At 35.9% G+C, this 27,215-nt stretch overlaps 1 protein-coding gene and 1 pseudogene across 1 annotated transcript in view; both read left to right on the forward strand.

Annotated features, from left to right (window-relative positions):
• The window catches only part of LOC121316382 (dystonin-like), a 189,945-nt gene that overhangs the window by 100,740 nt on the left and 61,990 nt on the right, over window positions 1-27,215 (forward strand). The window contains exons 35-48 of the mRNA XM_041251459.1: window positions 166-264; window positions 10,445-10,594; window positions 12,487-12,575; window positions 12,672-12,798; window positions 13,637-18,457; window positions 18,571-18,720; window positions 18,977-19,192; window positions 19,350-19,499; window positions 19,867-20,100; window positions 20,954-21,106; window positions 22,375-22,608; window positions 23,535-23,816; window positions 24,331-24,876; window positions 26,613-26,789. Of these exons, the coding sequence (XP_041107393.1) occupies window positions 166-264; window positions 10,445-10,594; window positions 12,487-12,575; window positions 12,672-12,798; window positions 13,637-18,457; window positions 18,571-18,720; window positions 18,977-19,192; window positions 19,350-19,499; window positions 19,867-20,100; window positions 20,954-21,106; window positions 22,375-22,608; window positions 23,535-23,816; window positions 24,331-24,876; window positions 26,613-26,789 (7,428 nt within the window). The remainder of the gene's footprint in view (window positions 1-165; window positions 265-10,444; window positions 10,595-12,486; window positions 12,576-12,671; window positions 12,799-13,636; window positions 18,458-18,570; window positions 18,721-18,976; window positions 19,193-19,349; window positions 19,500-19,866; window positions 20,101-20,953; window positions 21,107-22,374; window positions 22,609-23,534; window positions 23,817-24,330; window positions 24,877-26,612; window positions 26,790-27,215) is intronic.
• Window positions 4,849-6,043, forward strand: LOC121315744 (annotated as a pseudogene).

Here is a 27,215-nt window from a genome sequence, read left to right on the forward strand (position 1 = left end):
TTTTGATCTATGGTGTTGTATTTAAAAATCATAAAACATAATACTAATTAAAGTATAAAACTTAAATATTTTCAACTGAAAAAAGCGGAATCAGTCATAATGTTGTTAGCACTAATAATAGAGTTGTAAATGGGTAGACATTAATACCTCTTTTTATTGCAACAGTTTATGGACCTACGGACCCGCTACACTGCTTTGGTTACCCTCATGACTCAGTATGTGAAGTTTGCTAGTGAAACCTTGAAGAGAACAGAGGAGGAAGAGGTAGGAGTTTAACTGACTGAGTGTAACCTAAACATACATGTTGTTCCTAGAGACACACACAAGTACTACTGTACATACATAGGAAGGAATGTAAATAATTTAAATGAACATTGCAATTCTCATATTATAAAAAAAAAATATATATATATATATATATATATATATATATATATATACTAATATATAAATATATAATTATATATTAAAAAATAAAATGTTATTTTTTATAATTCATATTGTCATATTGATTATTAAAAAACAAAAATCCAAGTTAAGTTGTTTTTGACAGCCTGGAGTTTGTTTGTTTGAGGTGAAATAGGTTCTTGTACTGCAGCTGTTAAATATAATCACAAAAAGTACATATACTCAGTAAAGCTTTCATAACGTATTTTGTGAGTTTACCTAAAAACTTGGTAGAATATTTAGTATCAACTTAAAATTGATACCTCAGATAATTAAATACACAATTAGCTTGCTTTCTTTTGTTTAATCCTTTCAACATTAAATAACAATGCTGAAAGAAAATCCTAAGGTAACCAACTGAATATTTTTTGTCTAAAGTAGTCCGTCGCGTATCTGACTGGTGGGATCAGAGTAAGGACGAATATGTAAAAAGTCAGATAAACGAATCCTGTTTTAAATACCATTATACACAGCTGTAACAGTTATTATACTCACACATTTTTTGTTTTGAAATTCAGTTGTTATTAGGGCGCTCCCCTAAATTCCTTGTGAACAGGATTTGTTTACATAGCAACACAATGAACAGCTCACTACCAGAAGTAGCAGCGCACAGTGTACATACAACACAGTGTATAAACGGTTAGGGTGGATATGTGAAGAGCGGATACACAGTGGATTACTGCACTGATGCAGTTCGATCCACGTTTGGTTTACCGGTGTGTAGTGTTGAAAGAGTTAAGAACAATGCAGTACATGCTTCCAAATATTTTAAATCTTTTACCAACATTGTTTAATGTCCACATGTACTGCACAAAGATTTTAGGCTTAACTGTTTCTTTGTTTTAATTTCTCTCTGAACAGACTAACGAAATATGCATGGGTGCAAGAGACGAACAGCATGAAAAGAGTAATTAGCGGGGTTTCGGAAAATATATAACTGTTAAAATAATTTACCTGTCCTTTTTCTTTTCATTGTTAACATCCTGACAGCTTTTTACACTTAGAACTTAAAAGTCTCTTTCAAAGGTCTTTTCAAAATGATCTATCTATTGTGCTTGGATTTGAGATTAGTTCACTAAATCACTGCAGGAAGTCTAAACAAAATAAATAAATAACATAACATGTGCTCTGGCTTTTCTGTTCCATACCACGTCATGAATCATTATTGCTGTGTTACCTGTTAGACGATGTGAGCAATAATCCGTACACTATCAGTGCACTAGAGCAGACATTTTGAAAAGGGCTTTGAAACAGACTTTAAAATTGTAAGTGTGAAAAGTTCTCAGGATGTTAACAGTCAAAAGAAAAATGACAGTTATATTATTTAAACAGTTGTAGAAAAATGTGGGGATGTGTAATGCTATATTTTTTGGAACCCTGCTACTTAATCTTAAAATGCTATATGTGTCTCATAGAGAAATTTAGCTTTTATTTATTTTTTTTTTCTTGTACACCTTGTGTTACCTGTATACTAATTTTATTTTTTTTTAATATCATTAAAAAAAAAAAAAAAAAAAAAAAATAATAATAATAATAATAATAATAATAATAATAATAATAATAATAATAAATCACCATTTTATACACTGAATAAGTAGTGGAATTCACTGCTTGTGGAAAACTAAAAAAAAAAAAAAACATTTCAGAAGGCTTTTAAAACTGTTTGTCTGTCTGTTCAGACCCCACTTTAACTTCCTCTGTACCTAAGTGGAGCTTTCACAATTGGTAACCTTATTTACTGGTCAAATCGAAAATCAAGGACCAGTCTCTGCAAAAGTGAAATCAATATAATTCTTGCAATTTTTCCTGGAAGTCAAATGGGCAGCTAAGTTATCCAGTCTTTCTTCCTTCTTCATTTCTTGCATTAAGTTGTTACATTTTTAATTAAAGAAAGGAAATGTCATAACTAATAACCTCTGCTGTTGTGCCCAGTATTCTTCTGATGAAGGTGAATTATATCCTCCAATGGAGACTGAATATGCTTCTAATGAACCAGTGAATATTGGAAGATCAGTGAATGCAGCACACTCTGCTTTACCAATTGAGACAGAAGGCACAAATAAAAGAGACTTGCCAATACGCACAAATACACATGAGGAATCTTCTTTTCCAGCTACAGAGAAAAAAGAAAACAAAAGCGATTCTTCACCTTTTGAGGCTGTAGTGCAGGATACAGCAAGTGTTCCAGAATACTCAAGTTATATGTTTCCAATGGATACTATTAAAGGCACTATAGATGTAGTAGACAGTGCAGTGAGCCCAGAATCAACTGTCATTCTTAAAAAGGTAGATACACAGGGCTTAAAGAAAAAGTCAGGCAAAGCAGAAGGGACCAAGCAAAGCAAATGTTGCCCAGCTACTTGTATTGAAGATCAAAAGGAAAACCGATCCATTCTAACAGAGATCACTAGTGGTAGCAAAGATCCTGAGGTTTACTCAAGGGCTCTGAAAACGCAATTGGCTGCACAAGTCGCCTTCGAAAAATCTGCCCAAGTTAGTGTGTGGAAGGCCTGTCAAGGCCAAGATAATCAAGCGAGTGAAGTAAAAATGTCTGTTTTTGAAGAAAAAGGAGGAATGCAAAGCAATATTCCCATGAATGTGGACAACCAGAACATTGCTAATACATTTGGAGATGAATACCAGTTTAACATGGGAGAATATTATCCAGAAAATTATGCTGACATACGGGTTGTAAAAACTGACGAAAACGCTGAGATTGTCAGTCATAGAGGGTCTTCTTCATCAATGCAAAATAATAATAGTGAAATAACTGATCTGAATTCTGTTTTACAAATTATTGAAGAGGGAAGTGAATTAAGTTGCTATCAAAAAGATCTAATTAGCAGAGAGAGGAGCATGTTTAGAAAACAAGAGAAACATTGTGATACAGTTTTATATGTAGTAAAAGATATCTCCTCATTTACCATGTCAGATGAAGATATAACTGATGAGATTACTGTTGGGTATCTTGGCAGGATGAAAGATGAACAACCACTGTCAGGTAGTTTTAGTGAAGCTAGGCTTGCAAAAGCAGAAGAATCACTGGTCACCAATAGCACAGTATCTGCAGTAAGGTTTGACACAGAATTAAGTAATAAAGAACATATATTTAAAAGACAGGGTGTCACACTGAACAATGAAGCACTAGACCCATTTTCTCAGGAGACAGACCATGAAAAGGGTAGACATTTACAAAGTGGCATAAACAGGCCGCATACCTCAACTGAGACAGCAGACAAACATCCCACAGATGCACAAATGGAAATGGAAGGAAAGACTGTGAAAGATACCATAGGTATTTATAACAAGGCAACCCTGATCGTGGATAGCAGACAACAGAAAACAGAGGGAACATCTTACAAAGAAAGCATTACATGTAGTATAAGAGATAAACTACTTGAAAATCAGCTAGTCAAAGATGAACATTTCATTGAAATAACTTCCCCTGGACAAAAGGTCCCTGCTTCTAAATCTGCAGCAGGCCAGTCAGCTTCTGAGGGTGAAGAAGCTCGAAGCTTTATGTCTGACAGTATTGGTCAATACATTGAATTAACAGGACAGAGGAATTTATTAAAGAAACTTGAAAAGGGGGAAGCAATGACTAAAGCCTTTAAACAATCACAAATATCTACAGAACACCAAAGAGTGGAAAATGAGGCCCACCTAAAAGATAATCAAGAGGTACTTATTTGTTATACTTAAAAAAAAAAAAAGATATTGATAATCTGCTTTTGAAAAATCAGTGGTGGTTTAAAACTTGATTTTTCTTCATTATTAGTGTATTCTAGTTAATGAAACTAATAAGAATGTGTTAGTACTGTAATTACATTACTTTTTTTCTTTACAGACTCTTTTTCCAAGGAAACCTCCCAGTCAGTATGACAGTCAAAAAAGTGTTCAAAATTGATTAGTCTTTATCACACTTTATATACATTATATACAGCAAATACAAGTGTAGTTAATCACACACTATCTACTTTCTTTCGCAAAGCCCTTTCTTGTAATTCACCTATAGTGCTCTAGTGATTTTTTTTTTAAATAGATTGTCAATGTGAGGTGCTATTATGTAAAACTGCCTTTCCACATCCAGTATATATATTCCTGACAATACATGATTTGACAAAATGAAGAAGGCCAAAAAGTTGATTTCCTGTTTATAACTGTACTTCAGGCTGTTTTATTTACTTATAGAGTATGTTTCTTTTTCTCTGGATACATCACTAAGGTGTTGCAATTTCTCTTTACTGGTATATATTTAAGTCCTGACATTTTTCAATCTAAAGATTTACAAAGTATGCAGTTTGAGCTTGAGCTGCTGAGCTGCTGAATTGCAGATACAAAAGAGGTAATCTTTTGTATCATTGGTGGTGGATATTTCCAAACACAAAAAGTATTCATTTGGATAAGGATGTAAGACTTTGGGTTGGTAGGTGGTGGGTTGAAACGTTTGACTCATGTAAGTATTTTTAACATTTTGTAGAATACTTCTGAACTGGTTCCTCACCATAATTCAAGCATACATGGTTTTATTTTTTGTTATAGAAAAAAAAAGTGCATGTTGTCCACCAGTCAACCTGTTCAGAAAACATGGAAAAACAAAAGGGAGTAAATGACAATGAAATCTTAAAGCTGAGACAGCTGGTAAGAAAAGTGGAGTACTCATTAGAGGAAATCAAGAAGCAGAAGGATCAGTTGGAAAAAAACTCCCCAAAGTGATAGCAGCTGCTGAAAACGAGCTAAAAAACACATAAAGATTACTGACGATATAACCCTTCAAAAGACAAAGGCAGAATATGAAGCAAAGCAGTACCGCTTGGAACTGGAGACCACAGTAAAGAAGAAGGCAGCTGCTTGATCAGGCCTGTCAGCTCACGAAACAGTCAGAGTCCAAGAAAGAAGCTGTAGAAGAAAAACTGAGGATCCTGGAGAAAGAGATTGACCGGAAGAAAGGACACTGCGTCCAAGATTTAGAGATGCAAAAAAGCACTTTGGAGAGAGAACTGAAGACAAAGGAATCTACAGAAAAACAGCTCCTAAGGCACATAAAACAACTGGAACAAAATTGGAAGAATCAATCGGAGTCAAGAATGCCACTTGGTGAAGAGGTCCTCTGTTATTAGGGAAAGTGTCCAACAATCTGCTTTTCCAAAGACTGGGCACTATCTTAATTCAGACATGGAAATAGTGTTAAAAAAATAGCAAGAATTAAAAATGGTTGAGGTTCTGCAGCAGAAAGTTAACAAACTTACTCCAGGTAAGCAGAAAGCTGAAAATGAATTTGAAATCTGAACAAAATTCTCTTCAGCTCCAAAAAGATTCAGCTTATCAAAGAGCACAGCTTTTTAAAGACCGACTAGACGAGTCAAATAATACATTTAAACATGTCCAATTAGAGTTGCAACAGAGGAGCTCGTCAGATAGTACCTACCTGCAAGACTTTAGAGCAATGGAATCAGGGTTACAAAACAGTAACAACAAACTGAACTGTTTATGCAGAGGTCTAATGAACTTAAGAAGTCAAATTACTATTTACAAGAAGAAAAAGTTTAGTTTGAACAAGAAGTCCAGTTCTACAAAACAGAGGTTGAGGGTTTGAAAGAACGGCATAAAATCCAACATATTTCATTGCTGCAAAGAAATAACTCCTGAGCAGGAAAGCAGTACAAAAATGACGTATTTTGAGGAAAAGTTAACAAATAGCCAAGCTGAAGTTGGTCAGCTTAAATTCATGATGAATGAGCTTACTAGAACAAACACAAAGTCAGAATGAAATGATGAATTTATAGATAGAAATAGATTCCTCCCAACAAGAAAAGGTTTTCTTTGAACAGAAGGGTGAAGAGGGCAGTTTGAGAGAACTGCTAGCAAAGGTCAAAGAGGAGCTCTCTGTAGAGCCAATGGCTCGACATGTGATTCATTCAAAAAGTAGAAGCCTTGAGAGTGAGTTAGAAAAAAGAAATCTACTGGTAAATCAGTTGAAGGAAAAGGTGGAAGGTCCATGAAGAATATGAAAGTGGAAATTGATAAATTAAATTTGGAAAACAGCAGCAAACAATAGCAGAGTCAGATCTTTAAATACTAAGTGGACAGTTTAAAATCTCAATCAAAACTATTAGAGGGGAAGTTGATAAAGAAAAATACGGCTAAACAAGAATTTCATCTAAAACTAAGAAACTATGATGATGAGATGACGAAATCAGCTGAATTGCAGCAATAAATGAAAGGGCGCAGTATGACCGATATAAGCTCTGAAAGAGATCTAAGAAGCCGAAAATCAGAATTCAATTATGCCAATATGGAGAAGTGCAGAAGTGCAAAAAGTGCACTCACAGAAAGCAGAAATTGAAGATTTAAGTGTCAGACTGAAAGTGCAAGAAGAACATGAAAGGGAAACAGCAGAGGTACAGAAAACCCAATCCAAAATCAAAGAACTTGAAACCGAGTTGCAAAAATGTAAACTTGCTTCAGAAGACTTCAAGAAAACAATTCTGAATGAGAAAGAAATAACGCTTAACTCTGAAAAATGTGCTGAGACCTATGAACTTGAGCTTCTTGCATTTCAGAAAGAGACAAGCAAGGCACAGGAGAAAGTCCAGTCCCAAACAGCAGAGGTCATTTTGTTAAAACAGAGACAAGAGAAAGTTCAAGAAGAGCTCAAGCAAAGTCAAAAGGAAAAAATAACTGGCCACCAGAAGGCCAAAGATTTGGAGGACGAACTTGTGAAGTGCAAGGAAATTGTTGAAGATCTGAAAATCTGAGTATTCAAAATAAAGGCAATGAGCATCAGCTGCAGTTACTTCAGGGGGAGTTGGAGCAAAAGATGAAATTCCAAGAATCTGCTTTTAAACTAAAGTTTGATAAAAAGTTAAGGGAGCAATCCTATAGCACAGAAACCACAGAAAGGGAGAACAAATACCTTTGTCAGGAGATACAGCAACTCAAAGCATTTAACCAAAACATTTTTTAACAACAAACTAGAGACTCAAAAAGAATTAGACATGCTACTTTTAAAGGTGGAAGAGGCCGAGAAGGAGAAAACCGTTGCAAAGCTTGAACTGCAGAACATCAAAACTCACATGAGTCAATTAAAGAATGAGAAAATCAAGCTGAAGGCCAGTGTTAGTAAGGCAGATTAGCATTCGGAAGGAAATGTCATTGGAGAATACAACGCTAAAGCAGACATTGGCGCATAGTGAAAGAAAACAAGCACTCGTAGAGCAAGAAGCCATGGGAATCTTTTGTGTTTGGCTCGCAACAAATCTTGAAAAGTCATACAGTTTTCAAACCTCACAAATCATCCCACTATCAAGCCAGTATATAGACGTACATCATGTAATTTCACAGAAGGATTTTGCAGTCCTAAGACAGACAACCTCAACATTTAACCTGTGGGACATTGTACGAATGGAGATGGCAAGTAATAATAACAGAGACCTTTTGTCAGTTCACCAACTAGCAATGTTGGGAGCAAGCAAAGCAGCAGAGTCGTTGCCTCCACAAGGAGACACATTTAAACAGACTGACTGGAGCCAAAACCGGACTGAAGAACAATGGAAGTTCCAAGGTCTCAGATATTATGCAAATGCTGCTAAACTTTTAGGCAGTGGCACCATTAAAAAGTTTGAATTAGGTACAGAAGTCTCTTGAAAGGTTTGTAAGCAAAGTCTGCAATAGTTGGCTTATACCAAAATTCTAGCAAAAAGAAGATGACACTAATAGATAAAGGTTTCATTGCCAAATCATATGTCTTAGAGTTTCTAGAAGCCCAAGCTGCAACACAGTTTATCATTGATCCAATGTCAGCCAATATATATATATATATATATATATATATATATATATATATATATATATATATATATATATATATATATACACATACACATACATACATACACACTGTGGATGAAGCAATACAAAGGGGTGCAGTCGAGGCTGATAACAAGGCTAAGTTACTGGATACTGAGAAAAGTGTCACTGGTTATTTGCATGATTGTCTGTGTTCCGGGTGATCGAGAACAGGCTTCTTGAAAGACAGAAAGTCCAAAAAATTATTGAAGCACAAATAGCGACTGGTGGAGTGATTGATCCTCAGAGAAGCACCCGGCTGCCTGCAGAAATTGCAGCTGAACAAGGCTTTTTAAATAGTGTTATCCTGAAGCATTTGTATGAGCCAGCTAGCAATCCAAGGGGCTTCCACAATCCAAATACCAGACAAACAATGTACTACTCCGTACTGATACCTATGTGCGTGTATGATTTAGATGGCAATGTGCGTGTATGATTTAGAAGGCAATGTGCGTGTATGATTTAGATGGGGGAGTTTTACTCCTGCCTATAGACGATAGACATGTTTCAAGTTCTTCTCCAGCAAAGGATCACAGGTCACAGTAATATCGGTACAGAGATGACAGCATATGAAGCATGTCGTACCGAACACATTGACAAGAAGATGTACATGGAACTTTCAGAACAGGAGTGTGCATGGAAAGAAATTTGTTTCCATACATTTTGTGACCAATTTTAAAAGTGGCAGGCAATTCAGTATTGAGTTGCTGAAACATGGTTTGATTAACCAAACTGAAATTACTAAGTATAAAGAGGGTAAACTAGTGATCACAGAGTTGGCTGATCATTTGATTTCAAGGCACGCCAAGCCAAAAGTCATCGATAGCCCTATTGCAGGCATCTGGGATGCGTCCTCCAATAAAAGACTTACCGTTTATAAAGACTTGCAGCAAAATCTGGTGGAAAGATTCACAGCTATATGTCTTTTGGAGGCCCAGGCCTACACAGGTGGCATTTACGATCCATCTCTGAGGCTTTAGAAAAGGGCTTGTATGATAAAGCATTGGGCAGACAGATCCAGCAGTCTGAACATGCCTACACTGGAATTGTGGACCCACAGAGCAAAAAAACTCTGTCTCTAACAGAAGCAATGAAAATGAACTTATTTGCAAAAGGTGTTGGTTACAGATGCCTAGAGTTTCAGTGCTTGACTGCTGGCTTGATAGATGCAGGATGGCAGAAGCTGTCAGAAGATACTATCATTGATACTGCCACTGCATTGAAGCTTCAAGATGAAAAGTATCACACAAAGCCTGACCTGCCCTAAAACAAAAAAGGAAAATAAAGATGCTTTAGATAGGGCTGCTTTTGACCACCACACTAGACTTAGACTGCTTGAAGCTTCCAAACCTCAAAGTGTTGGGGCTTCTGCTTCTCTGTAATATTTTTGGTCATATTGATTGTCTCTATTTGGAAGCAGTATAACACTGTTCAGAAGATATTTACACAAAATGTGTATGAAATGATTTTAATGGGTAGTGTTTTTTTATTGTATTAAAAGCATTCTTGCTTTTTCTCAGAGATTAGAACAATTTGTTTCTTTAACCCTTTCAGTCCTGGTATGTTACTTGCTGTCGTAAATCACGCTGGAACCTCATGGGACTCTTAAGGCCCAGTCTGAGGTAGTGTATAAATATATGAAAAAAACTGTTCTCATGTATACTCAATGAATGACCTCGTTTTTTTTTTAATGATATAACTTAATTTTGCATTCTTCAGCGTGACAAAAATAATTCAGGACTGAAAGGGTTAGTAAGACATTACAGGGTTGGTAAGCGCACACTTACCAACATGAAGATTAGATCTATATAATATGTGATTCCCTGTGCAAAAACTGTCTCAACATTATATTCACTTGTAAATATCAGGTATCAGCTTTGTTTAACTCTTTAATGATACAAAGGCAGGGTCAAAGTGATGAAAATGATCTTACACTGTATAAATGAAAAACAAAAATGACACACACAAAATATTAGTTCATGAAATGGCTGGGAGGTTTACCTCTTATAAAAAATAAGTTGTTGTCTTTAAGGTTGGTGTTGGGTGTCCATGTACAGTTTGTTTCCAGTGTTCTTTATGTAACTATTTTCTTGCAGCAAATAAACCACTGCAGCTAACCTAATGGTTATGTTGACATTTTTTCACCCAGAAATCTGTTGAGGAAGAGAAGAAAGAACATGGTGAAAAAGTTAGCAAGTTGTTAAACTGGGCATCGAATATGAAAAAAAACATCATTAAAGAAGAGAAGCTCTTGCAGGATGACAAAAATGTCTCAAAAGACACGTCTTATAAGCCTCAGGTAATAATATACTGTATCACTGAATGGAGGAATAGGCCCATCTTTCTTATTTTGTACAGGAAATCATCTAACTCATCTAACTCAAAAAGATAAATTCAAAGTTTTTACAAATTACAGTAACTGTTTGCTTTGTACTAAAAAATTATACAGTTTTATAGATTCTCTAGTTCCTTTAGGGGTTTGGGGCCCTAGATATTTTACAAAAAAAGCTAACATAACCAATTTATATATTCATTATTCTTTAAAAACACTGAGACAACAACTTCTCATTCTTAAAGGCAATAACAACCGTAAGGTGTAAGTACATTTATATACCTACTCACGAATGGTGCTGTTTGTGTGAGAATGGAGAAATCAATATACCTGAATAGGTTTGTGACTAGGTTGAATTAAACTTATAAATGTTGTTTTTGAAGTAGTGCTGTTAAAAAAAAACTAAAAAACTAAAACCTCAAATACATGTCATTGTTTCTGTTGGTTACCTTACAGACATTTTTTTTTAATATTATTAAGAAGCTTTCAAAATAAATTAATGTACATCTATATGTACATGCATACACCTCATATTCCTTTTGGATACAGTTTCAAATACTGTAGTACCTTGAAAAAATACTTAAATATTTACTTTGACACAACTATGTACCGTACACAGGGAAAACCTATATTGAATCTTATTATTTCAAATGTTTTAATTAAATCAACAAATAACTGTTTTCCCTTTTGATTTGCCATAAAATGCCATAAAGTAATTACATATCACTATTTGGTGTAGTAATTACACCTCAGTAGTCTCTATTTGGGGTGAAGTGTAACAGCTTTTAAGCAGAGAAATACACACACTTGTAAAGGTTGAAAAAGTCATTCCCTGGATACCCACAAAACAGCATTTTCTTTAATACACATATGATGGGTAAAAAGACAAACTTGAATAAAAAGAAATACAACTATAGTTTAAAAAGAAAATATGTTTTGACCTTGATACGACTTATTTTACAGCTTTTTTCGGTACAACCATAGTTTACAGCAAGAAACACCTAATCACATTGACACTAAAGGGGCAAATTGACATTTAGAATTACACATTTCTAGTAACATATTTTGGTAGCATGTAAAAACAACAGTACAAACAAATCATATATACAAAAAATGAACAATTTTGTAAGTAAAAATATAACTATTTTATGAGGGAGTTACACCCCTGCATTACATCTGGCCTCGATTTTAAAATGGCCATAATTAATTTGTTTTGAAAGTACCCCTTCCTTTAAGTTCAGTTGCCAATTTAAGTTATATATTTAATATTAATATACATATGAACATACTTTATGAATGGAATGGAACCAGCTGCATAATGTTATGTTAACACATTGAATTACACACCACTTTGTAGTTTCCCGTATAATTAACGAAAAACTGACAAAAATTGAAAAATGTGACATTTCAGAAACATGAAATACTTTACTACCGGTACTGTTATGACATCCGGTACACTAACCACATAAACTACATTTAACAGGCATTAAAACATTAAGGAATGAGTAAAATAATTCATACCTTGAAATAAATTGATTTCCTATCATTTTCAATCTTTTTTTTTTTTTTTTTCTAAACTTACCAGCTGTGGGTTTTTCTAAACTTACCAGAAGTGAGTTCATCCACATCCTAATTGGTTGTTCAATTGTTGGGGTTTGGATCAATGGGGTGATTTTGCTTAACAGCATTCTCAAAATAGCAAGCAGAGGGTATCATAGAGTGATTTAATCCCAAACACAACTTTTTTTCAGTCCGATATCAAACACTGGAATATATATATATATATATATAATATATATATTATATATATATATATATATATATAGATATATATATGACATATATTTTTTTTGTTACAGGTTTCAATGGAAGAAGTAGCAACTAAGAAAGAACAAATTGCTGAAGCTTTGAGGACGACTCAGTTAATGTTGGTGAAACACAGTGACAAGTTAGTTTTTTTTCATTATTTAAATATGTATTGTATTTTGTATTCCAGTGATATTAACACAAATAAATTGACATGTGTTAAATATATTCCTTTCAGAATGACAGAAGAAGAAAGACAAGAGACCAAAGAACAGCTAAAGTCTTTACAGCAGGCATACAATGATTTATCTCGGCAGTCTGTTAATCAGCTGAAGCCTAAACCACAAAGCCTTCCTGCTGAACAGGTAAAATATACATGAATAGCAACTTCCTTGAGACACATAGTTTGTGCCTGAGTGTAAAACAGCTTAGATACAAGGTGACCAAAGTGCATGAAAAATGACTACCATGTCTGGTTTAATACATGAGTTGCCAGTCATATTTAAGGAATGGGGAGGGGGCAGCATAGCTAATATGGTAAAGGTACATGCCTTGTTGGGCAACTTTAGATAACTTTATTATATATATATATATATATATTATAGATATATATATATATATATATATCATATATATAGATATATATATATATATATGACGTAATATCTAATTACGTGCATCTCAAGTCATGTTTTTAGTCTCAAGTGTAAGTTTTGTATGTGCGTGTTTGGTCCAGTTGTGGGTTTATTCCCTTTTCAGAAAGTATGTGTGTATAAACAGAGTATGCTGTAAACATGCATAGCATGAACTTCTAATATCACCCACATTCTAACTTTTCACAGAGAAATGGAGCATGATGGTGTTATCTTCACAGGTTTTCACAGGACAAAAATAATGCTTTGTTCTGCCTTTAACTAACTCTTTTTTGAATACTATGGAAGCAGGGTTTTCCATTCACAGATGCATGCAAGCTTGTATTCTGTTCCCATCTTCTTGATGTTGAAACACTGACACAGATTTTCGCTTGTGCATATGAACTGCTAACATTCACATGCTTTCCTATTGGTAAGTACATATTACTATGTGTGTAACTTCAATAACATATATATATATATATATATATATATATATATATATATATATATATATTTGTTCTTGGTGTGAACCTTTTATTAAAATATTCTATTTTTTCATCTTTCGTAGGATTACCAAACCATAGAAGGTCTTATAAACCTGGAAACTGGAGCTGTCTTTTCAGTTTTTCGCTCTATGCAGAAAGGTCTAATTGACTACACTACTGCAATCAATTTACTTGAAGCTCAGTTGATCACGTGTGGACTCAACTTACCAGAACTGAGCATGTGTTTGGATGTAGATGATGCTTTCAAGCATGGTCTGGTTGACAAACATACTTACAACCATTTACAGGAAATGAATGAAGCTAAAAGGTATGTTCTGAGTGCCAAGTATGCATCCGAACCTCTTCCAGTAATTGCTGCTTTTAGAGATGGAATTATCTCAGAACAACTAGCCATTAGGATGATTGAAATGCAACTGGCATCCGGGGGTTTAAGAGTCACGTATACAGGTGACATTTTAAACCTAGAGAAGGCTTTCCAAAGTGGACTAATTCCACCACCATTGTTCCTGAAGATTCTAGAACGAGAGGATACATGCAAAGACTTGATTGACCCAAATACAGCAGAAAGGGTCTCACTAATACAGCTTGTGCAGAGGAGTTTGGTTCATGAAGAGAGAGGTCTGAGATTGTTGCCAGTGAAGAAAGGAGAAGATGGTAAAATAGCTTTAAAATCCGGTAGAGAGGTCAGCATATTGCGGGCTGTTCATGAAGGCCTTATTGATCGGGAAACCATGTTCAGACTGCTGGGAGCTCAGCTATTTGCAGGAGGTATTATGGATCCCACAACAAATTGTAAACTAAACGTGGAGGAGGCAGTGCAAGAAGGCCTGATTGATCAAGACACTGCCTGCGGAATATTGAGCTATCAGGCCCAAAATGGTGGAATCGTCAATCCTTGCTCTGGTGATAGATTAACTGTGGATGAAGCTGTTCAATGTAATTTAATAACACCCAGCAGTGCTCTATTAGTGCTGGAAAAACAAAACGCTTTTATGGGTCTTATCTGGCCTTGTTCGGGTGAAATCCTCACTGTTTCAACTTCCATACAGCATGAGGTGATTACAAATGAACTTGCTTATAAATTGCTAAGTAACAGACAGAAAATAGCAGCACTATATATTCCAGAGAGCTCTGAGGTAGTAAGTATTGAAGATGCAACCAAGTCAGAGGTAATAGACAGCAATACTGCAGGTGTTTTGAATTCTATAGTGATACCTGATGTCATTCCCGATATAGATGATTTAGAAGAAAAGATTGCAACTTGGGTTTCTTCATGTGACCTTCAGCTTGCTAATTCTCATGAATTGCAACAGAATCAAGAAATATCTGAATTGAAAAATAGAAATTTACCATCGCCCTCAGAAGCCAAACAACTATTTATATCCTATTTAATGATAAATAGTTATATGGATCCAAAATTAGGACAGAGGCTGTTGGTATACGATAGAGAGTTAGCTAAAATAACCACACTTTTCACAGATAATGCTGAAAAATTCCACAATACTATGCCTTGTCTCAAACAATCTAGTGTCAGTATAGACAAACATGACTGCACCAAGGCTGTAGAAAACCATGTAAGTGAACAGCCTGCAGGCACACATGAAAATAGAATTGATAAAGAACCAAATACCATGTCTAACCAGCATTTTCCAAGACAGGTGCAGGAACAGTTTATTTCAAGATTACATGATTGCTTTTCTGAAGAAACAGAAATCTATAAACACAGTGACAATAAGACACAAGTAGACAATGCTGAAGTGTATAACGCAGTGAACTGCAGTGAAGACAGTGTTGCAAAACAAACTCATTCTGTAAGTGCTGATAGGTCTGTAGCTGTTTTGCCTTCAAAAGCCAAAGATCAATCACAAATACAGTTCCAGACCCAAAACCATCACCTAATCACTAATGCAAATACTGAAGGACAAGATCATCTATTTAACCAAAAACGCATGATTGAAACTGGTTTAGATGGACCACACACATACAAAGAAATGTCAGTGAGAAGTGATACTAAAGAAACAATATTTGATGGTGATTTTGATATGCTACCTCATATGAGAGAATGCAGCCTGTATAAAGACGCTGAATGTAACTCATTTGCAAGTGTGTCCAGTAACATAAACAACCAGGTATTAAAAATAGCCAATGATTGTGAATGTCAAAAAGCTGACTTGGAATTCTCAGGGAAGACAGATATGTTTACTAAAGGATTGGGGAATGATGAAGAAGAGAACCTGTTGTTTTTGACCGATGTTGAAAAGGGAACGTTAGAGCAACAGAATGCTGCAAACATTCTCAAAGTTCAGTTGGAAGAAGGTGGCATTTTGGATTATGTTACTGGTGAGCAGTACAATCTTGATACAGCCTTAGAAATGGGTCTTGTTGACAAGGATGCTGTATTAGATGTGTTAGCTTTGCAGCTCCAGGGTGAACAAACAGGCGAAACTTTACCACTTAAGGAAGTTGTGGCAAAAGGACTGATACCAAGCCATGTGGGACTTCAGATCGAGGAAAAGCTGTGTCTACTGGATAGGTCTTATGAATCAAAAACTGGAGAAACAATTACTATCAATGATGCTATGCAACAAGGTCTGGTTGATAATGATGTTATAGAAAAAGCCCTACTTTCTGAGAAGGCTATCTATGCCACAATTGACCCAGAGAGCAATGATTTGCACAGTGTGCCAGAAGGAGCAATACTTGGTCTTTTAAATGATAGCACAGCACAGAGGCTGTTGGAAGGTCAGATCTTGTCTGGTGGAATTGTAGATCTTGAGCAAGGAAAACAGGTATCAGTGACTTTGGCATCCAAACCTGTGCTTATAGATGAGCATCTTGGTGAAGGGCTTCCAAAAATGGAAGAAGCAATAACTGGAAAAGAAGTAGATTCAATAAAACTGAAGCAGATGAGCCTGCAGATGGAACTCAGTGGTATGCAGGACTCTGAGGTACAACAACTCTTACCTCTCACTGAAGCTATAGAAAAAGCACTAGTGGTTAAAGACAGAGCCTTCTCCATTTCATGTGAACAATTAGAAGATGGTGGGATCGTTCAGCATGCATCAGGCTTGTGTTTGTCAGGGCGGGATGCTCTTAAGCATGAATTAATTGATCAGAACATGGTTTATGAGCTATCTAAATTAGAAAACAATATTTGCAAAAACACTCCACCAGAAACATTTGAGAACTGTTCACATGAAGTATCACAAGAAACAGTTGAATATGCGGATGGAGATAAGTTTAATGAGCATGTTGTTCCACATTCTGATTGTATCAGTGGCAATTCAATTGACATGCAGTCTGGAAAAAGATACCTAGATTTAAAAACGTGCACAGAGGCTGAATACACAGGGCAGAATGTGCAGTTGAAAAAGTCTGGTGTAGCTTTTGAGTCAAACATTATCCAAAATGGCAACCAGGAACACAATGAATCAGATAGGTCTTCCCTGTCACATGACAATAAACCTTCTGATCCAAACACATTTGAAAATACATCCAGTGAAACAGAAGGTACGTCATCTTTATGTGGTTCACTGACTCAAACAAATTACCTGAAAGAAAGAGTAGACAGTATTAAAACAGAAACTGAAATGTTCACGTCCCACACTAGTGATTCAGGTTCATTGATCCGAAAGGAAAAGTGTAAAGAGAACTTCATGGATACCAACATACTTTGCTATCCTAATGTATCTGAATCTGATAATACAGGATTTTGCCAAGCAGAGATAGGTAGTCTTAAAGAGAGAGATTGTGAAAGTGCTTCATATGTCTTAGATAATCTTGCACATACATCCCCTAGCACTCAAATAAAATACAAAGTACAGGATAATAGAGAGAATTTAGAAGTTAATGTGAGTATGACAGAGGCCTGCACTGATCCACAGGTGGAAAATGTTGCAGAAATAGCTTTAATCGTGAGAAAGCAGTATTTGCAAGATGGTTTTAAGATAAGTAGTGATATGATCAATTGTATTCAGGGTGGTGCAATGGACCAGTTGCCTGATGTATCTGAAAAAACTATTTTGAGAGATAGTAATGATTCAGTTCACAGCAGAGTTGTTATAGATGATGATTGCACAGAGAGTAAAAGTATGGCTACCAATGTGGATTTATCCACTCAACTTACAGATTCTGTTGGTAAACTGGCAGTCAAGTCTTACGTCAGTAGCATTACAGATAGCTCTGCATCCTCTCATCAAACTTCTGATGTAGTATGTAGTAAACTAAGGTCAAGTTTGCAGGAGTTGGTAAAAATAACTGTGGAGGATACTAATGCAAAGGTCTTACAAAAAGCTGAACCTCAGGTAGTTGAGGATATAATCAGAATGATAATAAATATTCAAGAGTCCAGTGCTGAGAAGAATGCAGTTCCAAGTGATGAGGAGAAAGGACCACAATTAAGTCACATTGACAGAAAAAGTCCTGATGTTCTTACTGATTTCTTGAAACAAGAGGCCCTCCACTCAAAGGCCAATGAACAGCTTGGGGCAAAGAAAGACTTGGCCTTAAAAGAGAAAATGCATGAGACAGATCGTTCAGCTGCTGCAGAACTGATCCAGTCACAACTGCAGCAGGTCCAACTGGCTGCATCTCTTAATGATGACCCAGCAATGTTCAGAGAGTTGGCTGGCAAGCTCAGGGATATTCTTGGAAGAAATCTAGAATGTGAAAGGAACCAAACTCCTGGAAATGCTAGAGACAGAAGCAAGCAGGTTGCTGCAGCTGTAAATGAACCTCTAAGCGATGATGTGCCGGAGTTCTGTTACCTAACAGAAACTGTCAAAGCACTGTGTAAGCAAGAAACAGTGGAACAAATCCCTGCTGATTTGTATGAAGATAAGCAGAGCCCCCAGAATAAAACTGAAACTAAAGAAGAGCCTAAAGTAAGTACATTGCAAAAAAAAAAAACATCTTTGTGTATTATTTGTACAGAGATAGCAAAATTAAAAAAAATGATAACACTTATTGCTTTTTTTTCTTTTAAAATTGCTAACAGTCAAACGGTATTACACAGCATTATTTGAAGTGCATCGGTAAGCTACAGGATCATTCAGATGTACTTGAAAATCTGAAAAATGAACTGGACAGTCTAGAACCTCTTGGCAACAACTTGGACACGTTAACAATTCAGCTTGAAGAATCAGAGGTTGGTTTTCTAGCTTCTGATAAATAATGACAGAAAAGCACTAACTCCACAATTAAACCCAAGCAAATATAAAACAGTGACCCACACTTCTAGCACTTGCTAGAAGGAATCGCAGTACTCACAATAAGAGCTGTATTTATGTGGTGTATTTTATTAGAGTTTTCACAAAGCTTGCATGAGCCTTACAATATACATTTTCTGTTTTCATTTGTTGGCTGGTAGCAGGCTATCTAAGCATGCACTTCTTTGTTTTTAGTTGCTAGAATCACAGCTTTCTTCACTGGCTGGCACTCTAACCAAAGATCTGAAGACGACGGATCAATTATTAGAGTCTGCGAATGAATATGTTCCCACTCAAATATGCGGCGATCTGGAAGTGGTTTCTAAAGATTTGCAGCTTGCTTTCTGTGATGCTTGCAAAATGTCCACAGAAAGAAGACATTTAGTAGAAGAAGCTATTTACTTGGAAAAGGTAAGTATTTTGTTATTATAAACATCTCTGGTAAATAAATCTGTCATAGCAGCTTTCTGTTTTATTGATCAGTTGAAAACACTATGACAGCCAATAGCGTTGATTGACTGACATTTATGACAGCTTAACTTGTAACATATTATTTTTCCTTTCTCAGTCTAAATTAGCATATTCAAACCAAGAACTGCTTGAAAGGGTTCAGAAGCTTTCCGTTTGTATTGAAGAAAGTGCTGGAAGCATTGCAAACCTTGATATCATGAACACTGATGATCTGGAAACCATCAAGCTCAGAATTCAGCAAAACAAGGTAACCGTAATGAATTCAGCTTTAATTAAACTAGTGTTTGGGTTTTCATATTTGATATAATATTCCAAGAGTGGCCAGTCCTGGTCCTGGAGAGCCACAATCCTGCAGGTTTTCTGGGTCTCTTTAAATCATCAGTGGCCTAGGCCTAGGAAACATGTTAGTGTTGACCAATTAAGAAAATAATTGGTCCAATTAAGAAAATAATTGTTTCAGTAGAGTAATTGAGAACTCAGGTAGAATGAAAACCAAAAGACCCTGCGACTCTCCAAGACCACGATTGTCCACCCCTGTAATATTCAATATGCTATTTTTTAAAAAAAAAATTATACAAAAGTGATATATCTCATACTCATCTCCATACCTGCAGGACTTAGATAAAGCCTTGTGTATCACAAAAAACCAGCTAGATGCAACAGCATTTGATGTTCAGTACTTCATATCTGAACATGCCCAAGATCTCTCTCCCTCCCAAAGCAAGCTGCTGCTGAAGTCTCTTAACGCTGCTCAGAAGTCATTCAAAGAACTAATGGAAATGGTTTCTACACAACAAGACACTCTGACGCTTCATCTAGAAATAAGACAAGACCTGAGTAATCAGAAGGTTTGGTTTTTGAAGTTATTTGCTGTTTAAAGTAGCTTGTCCTTGAATGGAAGAAATATGAAAAAGACTGCAATTTTAAGTTACAAATTTGAAATAAAACATAAAAAAGTGCTAAAGTTAAAAATAATGTATTCACCTTAAAATAAAAGAATGAAAACTAACTATACAGTGGGCCCTATTTTCAATAACTTATTTTAAGGAAAGTTTTCACAAGGATTGTATTGATTGATGAAATCAAGTTTTCAGTCCCTGATGCCTTTGTTAAGTTTGAAGTTCATTCTCATTTTTCAAAGCACTGTTGAAATATAAACACATATTTAAACACATTGTGTGTGTGTGTGTGTGTGTGTGTGTGTGTGTGTGTGTGTGTGTGTGTGTCAGAAACGATTGGAAGTTAAGGGGTTATAAATTGTATTCTGAGCTGTATTTCACAGTAAACTTCATGAATGCTGTGTTTCTCAATAAACCTGCATGATTTTGTTTTTAACAAAGTACTGAATGCATAGTTGTGCTTTTGTTGATAAAATAATATTTACAACACTGACCTGTTTGTTCTGGTCAACTTCTTTCAGGCATCAAGACCCATCATGTTTGAATGCTAACTCCACTGGACCGCCAAAGCAAAACACTTCTTCAATTTGCATGACTCTGGCTATTTAATAACTCTGATGTTACTGTCCCACTAACAAAGTTGTGAGAATGTTATGGATTTTTTAACGGTTTGTTCTTGTTCAAACTGAGTTCAGTTGCTATCATGTTTACAGCATACCTCTGAGAAAATGTAGGTTTTGAATGAATTAATGAATGTGGAAAAAAATTAGTTTGGAGTTAAAAGATATTATTCTCATTCTAGAGTGTTGCAGAAAAGCAAAAGGAATACACAGAAAAACTGCAAGAGTTGTGTCATCACTTGACACAGACAGAGAACAGGCTTATTGGCCATCAGCAAACTACCATTAGTGGAGATAGTCTGGGTGACCTACAGCAGCTTCAGACAGAGTATCAGGTAAGAATGGTTGGAAATATGAAACTACACCCTCCCTTTGTTATATCGCCCTCGCTATACTGCGAATTCGGATATATCGCGGTCCTGGAGTTGACTCCAAATTTTTACTGTCTAACTGCGCATGCCTTAGCTGCAGTATACATGGACAATTTCAATTAGAATTACTGTTCGTTTTATTTTGTACTGCAAATCAGAAACTAAAATATACAGTTAAAAACATAGCATTAATATCGTACTTTTATCATACATGGTACACGCACATTGCACAATAACACAATGCAAATTAAGTATCTACTGGCTGAAGCATTTTTTTTAAGCAAAAGTCACAAGGCAGTGACGTCGGCTCCCTAGCAACAAGCCTCCTATGTTGTGAATAGATTCTTTCAATGCAGCAGTTTGGGCATTTGAGAAAGGAGAGGAAGACTCGTGAAATTAATTGGAGACTTAGGTTGATGAGAAACAGTTATCCTCGGCAGTATGAATTAAAACAGTGTGCTGCTTTTTTATATGAAAAATGAGAAAAGGCGTGTTGCATAGCGGATTTATATTGGACCCTGACACCTCCGATAAAACAAGGGAGTGGTTGTACAGTATTTATTATTAGTCCATTTGTTTTTCTATGGGTCTCTCGCTATATTGCGACCCTCGATATAGAGCAGATTTATATTGGCCCTCGACACCCGCAATATATTGAGTGGGTGGTGTATGTCTTATAAAGAAAAATGAAAGCAACCAACCAAAACTGTTATAAGCAGCCTCGCTGCCCGATGGTTAAAATGAACACTTTGTTTCAAACACCAGTAGTTACTATTTAAGTATCTTAACATTTTACATCTATAAAAAGATTAGCAATTTCAATCCGTTATATGTGACGCTGCAGTAGCTCCTCTGAAAAACAATAACAACTAGTTTAAAACAACCATTACCCATAAAAACATAATGCTATTTAAAGAAAACAATAGCTTTCAGCAATGCTTGGTAGTAAATACTGTTAGGGAGGCCTGACTGTTTAAAACAACCTCAAACTTCACATGATGTGCATCCCGCGCCATTGACAAGCTGACAACAGATATCATAGGCAGCTCTGGTTTTAAGTGCTGTCATCTAAGCAGGGGTTGTTTTTGATAGAAAATCATATTGACACCCAGACAGTTAGTGCTAGTGGAGCTTCCATATCAGATATAACCCATATATTTCTTACAGTCTGAGTGCAACAGTTCTTTGTGCAACTATTATTATTGACACATATTTGTTCCTCTTTTGTTAAGGCCTTGCAAATTGATGTACAGGCTGGAGACAGTGCCCTAACAGAGGTAGTGAGAAGTACTAAGAGGTTCTTGGAAGAGAACAGAGACAAGCTGCAGCCAGAGCAAATTGCCATGATTGAGAACAAACTGGAGGAAGCGAACAGCAAATCAAAACTGCTCAGTCAGCGGGCCGAGGAGTCAAGGAAGGACCTGGACAAGGCGATGACAACAGCTATCAAGCAAGAAACTGAAAAGGTTGGAAAACCTTACAGATCTATCAACGTCCCAGTGCCATGCACAAGTTAGACTCTGTTTTACACTGGCTTTGCATCATCAATTAATAATAGCACATGGCTGTCCTGTAACCTTGTATTCATGCCTCGACAAAACTGCAGACCCTAGTGTAGCATAGGAATGAAAATTATACTCAAAACAGCAGCAAACCAGCAGACTTATCTTATATGCTATTATGTATATCTATGTTATTATTGTTGTTAAGCTATAACTCTTTAATGAATTGTTCTTTCTGTAAAGTCTGTAAAGTCTGTAATAATAAAAAGATCCTGTTTCACTCCACAGTATGGCACTATAGTTACATGCTACATAGTGCCCCTTAAAAGGTATATAATGACCTTTTTATTTTATTGTGTTACATGTTCCCATGTGTTGCTACAACTGTTTAAGTAATGTGTGTTTTTTTAATTTATTTCTATATTTTTTTACATTTTGACCACTTTTTTAACTTTTAAATTGAACTCCGCTTCCTCCAAGATGGCTTCACATGGATCTGCATGGACCCCTCAAACTATATTTCCCATCATCCTTCTGCTCACATATGTAACTGAAATGGATTTACCAGTGAACAGAAGGATGATGGGAAATGTTGTTTTGAGAAATACATGCAAGACCACCTTAGAGTTATAATAGAAAGAGCCAAAGAGCACTGCAATTTAAAAGTGAAAAAAGTAGTCAATATGTAAAAAAAAAAAAAATAATTTAAACAATATACACACCTTACTTAAACAGTTGTAGCAACACATGGGTGTCCTTATATACCCTTTAAGACCCTTTTTTAAATACAGACTAGAAGGCCCCACAGTGAACATTTAACAATCATTCCACTATAGCTAACTACTGCACAAATACTGTAGAAACTAACAGTAATTGTTTTTGTCCCATAGGTGGCAGCAGTGGAGCAGCTAGAGGAGAGCAAGAACAAAATCGAAGGACTATTGGGCTGGTTGTCTAACGTAGGAAAGGAAAAGGACATGGAAGGAAATCTAGAACAGCAGATGGCCAAACAGAATGGGAACCTTCCCCTGGAAAGCTCAGACACGTTGGTGATTGTAGAGGAGGATGAAGAAAATGGAAACCTGCAGCAGGTCCAGACAGGAACTGTTGTGGATGGAAAAAGGAAAGCCACAGAAATATTAGATTTAAACAAGCAGTATGAAAAGGTCAAGGTACAGACTATTTAATGTTTGTATTGTTTTTTAATAATACTCCTCTTTAATGTTTCATTTTGCATCGTAACCTCTGGATGCAATAAAATCTTTGAAACTAATGATGTTCTGCTGGTCTGGAAAAGGTGAACTCCTAAAACATAAAACATAAAAATCCCAAATATATGACAGTACTATTAGTTAGTTATCTAGTATTTAAGATGCAAGGTGAAACAGCACAACATTGATACACAACTGTGCATTATTATCAGTGCAATATCATGTCATTTAAGCCATCAAATACAGTATGTCCCAACTATTTGGACCCTATAAAAAACATATTTGGAGTTTATGATGGTAAGTGATTGTACTGAAAGTGTACAGAAATCTGTCCTAAGCCTTAACACTGTTAATAAAAAGTAAAAAAAAAATGGACATTAAAGCTGTGCCCTCAATGCCCCAAGCCACTTAAGCAATTGACCATACGTTTAGGAAAAGTAACCATGCTTAAAATGTATTTTCATTAATTAAACAGGCTCATCATCAGGACATCTTGTCCCAGCAACCGGACTTTATTATTGCTACTCAGTCTGCCCAGGCCCTGCTTGAGAAACAGGGTCACATGCTTTCTCCAGAAGAGAAGGAAAAGCTGCAGAGGAACCTCCAAGAGCTGAAGGATTGCTACAAAACTACTTTGACCAAGACGGAGCACAAAATGAAGCAGATCCAATCGGTACAAGAAGAACTTCAGAAATTCCAAACCGATTGTAGCGAATTTGAAAACTGGCTGCAGCAATCTGAGGGTGAAATCACAGACCTAAAGACAGGAGTGTCTGACCTTGGTGCTCTGAACGGCAAGCTTCAAAGACAGAGAAGCTTTTCGGAAGATGTGATCTCTCACAAAGGAGATCTGAGGTTCATCACTATCTCTGGACAAAGGGTGTTGGATGCGGCCAAATCATGTAGCAAAGCAGATACTAGCAAGGACTCTGAACTGGACGTAGATACATCTGGAGTCTGTACTGTAGTGCAAGACCAACTGGACTCTGCAGCAAATCGCTACAAAACTCTTCACTCCCAGGTAATTTTCCAATGTTACCGATCTATTTGTTGCCCAGGTAAAATGTGTTGAAAATATGTTATACCATATTGTACTTTATATTGACATCTGATACTGAAGTCAAACTTAGTACTTTAATATCCAATTTAAACAGGAACACCTAGTTTCACAGACCATGATTATCACTAATCTTGGACCAAGTAATGTTATTTTTAGTAAAGTAGTCTATGACTAGTGCTAATCAGGGTCTGTGAAACCAGATGGAAAAGTTTCAATTTCAACAACACAATAGGAGATTACTCTTTTACTGAGATACATCATTGGCTTTGGGTGTTCAAATTGAAACCAGTGGAAGTAGCTGTGGAAACCTATGACCTGAAGCAAGACCTGTATGGAGCTAATAGGGTTAATTTGGGGGGTTTTAGAACATAAAATTCAATATGTATGCCATTAACATTTTTGAACACTAGGTGGCAGCATACTATTAAAATAACTCGGTCTGTTTCTGTTTAGTAGGGAACCATGGGAATATGTATCTTGGCGATGTAGTCAGGCAAACCAAATGTATCTGAAGTAAGCAGTTGTACATTACACTAAAGGTAGATTCAATTGTACTCGATTCACAGCTGTTTTCTAGACTACCCAATTATTTATTTTAGCACAGTATTATCATCAAACTCAGTAATCCTTATTTAACTATACCTAATGTTGCCACCTCTGAGACAAAAAAAAACAGCTGCTGCCGCTGCCCCTTCCACAACCAGTGAAGACGTCCTAGTGCTGAATATAGATAACTATTACTAAACTGTTTTAGAGAACCATAAAACGCATTGATAGATGCGTAGATCTGGTGCAGATGTCTACAGGTGACAACACACACCACACACACCACACACACACACACACATATATATATATATATATATATATATATATATATATATATATATATATATTATGGCAGGACAGTCCTGTTTCACCTGCATTGGATACCAGGCTGGTTGTCTTTTTTTGTGTGTGTCTCCATTTCATGGGTTGCAGTACAACATATTTCCTTCCACATGTGTAGGACTTTAGAAATTAAGTTAATTGGTAACGTATTCATATTATGTGATGCATAGGAATAATAGGGCGAGTTAAGGTTACATGCCTTAGCGTCCCATTTAAAACTTTTGTGATTTTGAACTGCAACCTTAATTTTATTTTAAAAAAAGGTTTTGTTACTAATATATAATAATATATATATATATATATAATATATATAATATATATATATTATATACTAAAGGTTACAAGGTTACATTGGGTAGGTATACTGCTGTAAGCTTTAGATGGGAAAACTCTCTTGAAAAACAATCCACATAACAGTATACATCCTGGTATGATCACGGTCCCTAACTGTACCACTTGAGGGAACCCCCCCCCTGTTGCATTTGGTCAGTACAAAAATGCCAGGCCAGCTAAAAACTGTGCAGGTGGCAACCCTACCTATACCGGCACAAGCCACTTGTGGCTACATCTACATTGAAAAATAATTTTGAGGGTCAAATTAGGAAATCCTAGTTGGTTTAATCTGCTGTGTAAATTAAGTGGTACTTTGGGATTCAATGATAAGAGACAGTCATTATTGTTTTTAATTTCTTTAATTGATGGCATTTTTGGTTTGAATGTTTTAAATGTCAATTTACATTTCTTTGTTTAGAGTCACTGTACATGCACTGGTTATGGTGTTACAATACCCTGTTTTTATATTTCAGTGTAACCAGCTGGGAAACAACCTCAAAGATGTGGTAGAGAAATACAGACAGTATGAAGATGCCTCAACTGGCCTTGGATCGTGGTTAGAACAGTCCGAAGATGTTGCGAGAAAACAGCTGGCAGAACCTGTTGCTGCTGATCCAAAAAATCTTCAAAAGCAGCTTGAGGAAACCAAGGCAAGCAATATCATTTACACATAATTAATTCAGTGTGTTTCAACAAAGTACAGTGGGTAAACTCTGGCTTGTTATATTGTCTAAGGGTGCCCAGATCTGATGTAGGTAATTCAAAATGTAAAGAATTTGGTTTAGAAACCAAATAAGTTTAAAAGCAAGCTTATTTGAGTAGACTTAATCAGTCAGATATTAGCTTGTCCTTGACAAAAATGTAGCTGTTTCCTAAGTTTTACACACTACGTCTAAATATTTGAACAACAAATCCTTAAATAGCAAAATGGTGCTTTAATTATTTTGGCTACTTCAGTGTTTGGCAGTAAACTTACTCTTTCACACTGTTTTATTGACTATTTGGCTTGATTGGCATAAAATGGTTATTAACTGCAAATAAATTATTTCCCTAAAATAAAGCCCTGACATACCTTT

Source organism: Polyodon spathula, chromosome 5 (genome assembly GCF_017654505.1).
Source record: "Polyodon spathula isolate WHYD16114869_AA chromosome 5, ASM1765450v1, whole genome shotgun sequence".
NCBI classification, from domain to species: domain Eukaryota; kingdom Metazoa; phylum Chordata; class Actinopteri; order Acipenseriformes; family Polyodontidae; genus Polyodon; species Polyodon spathula.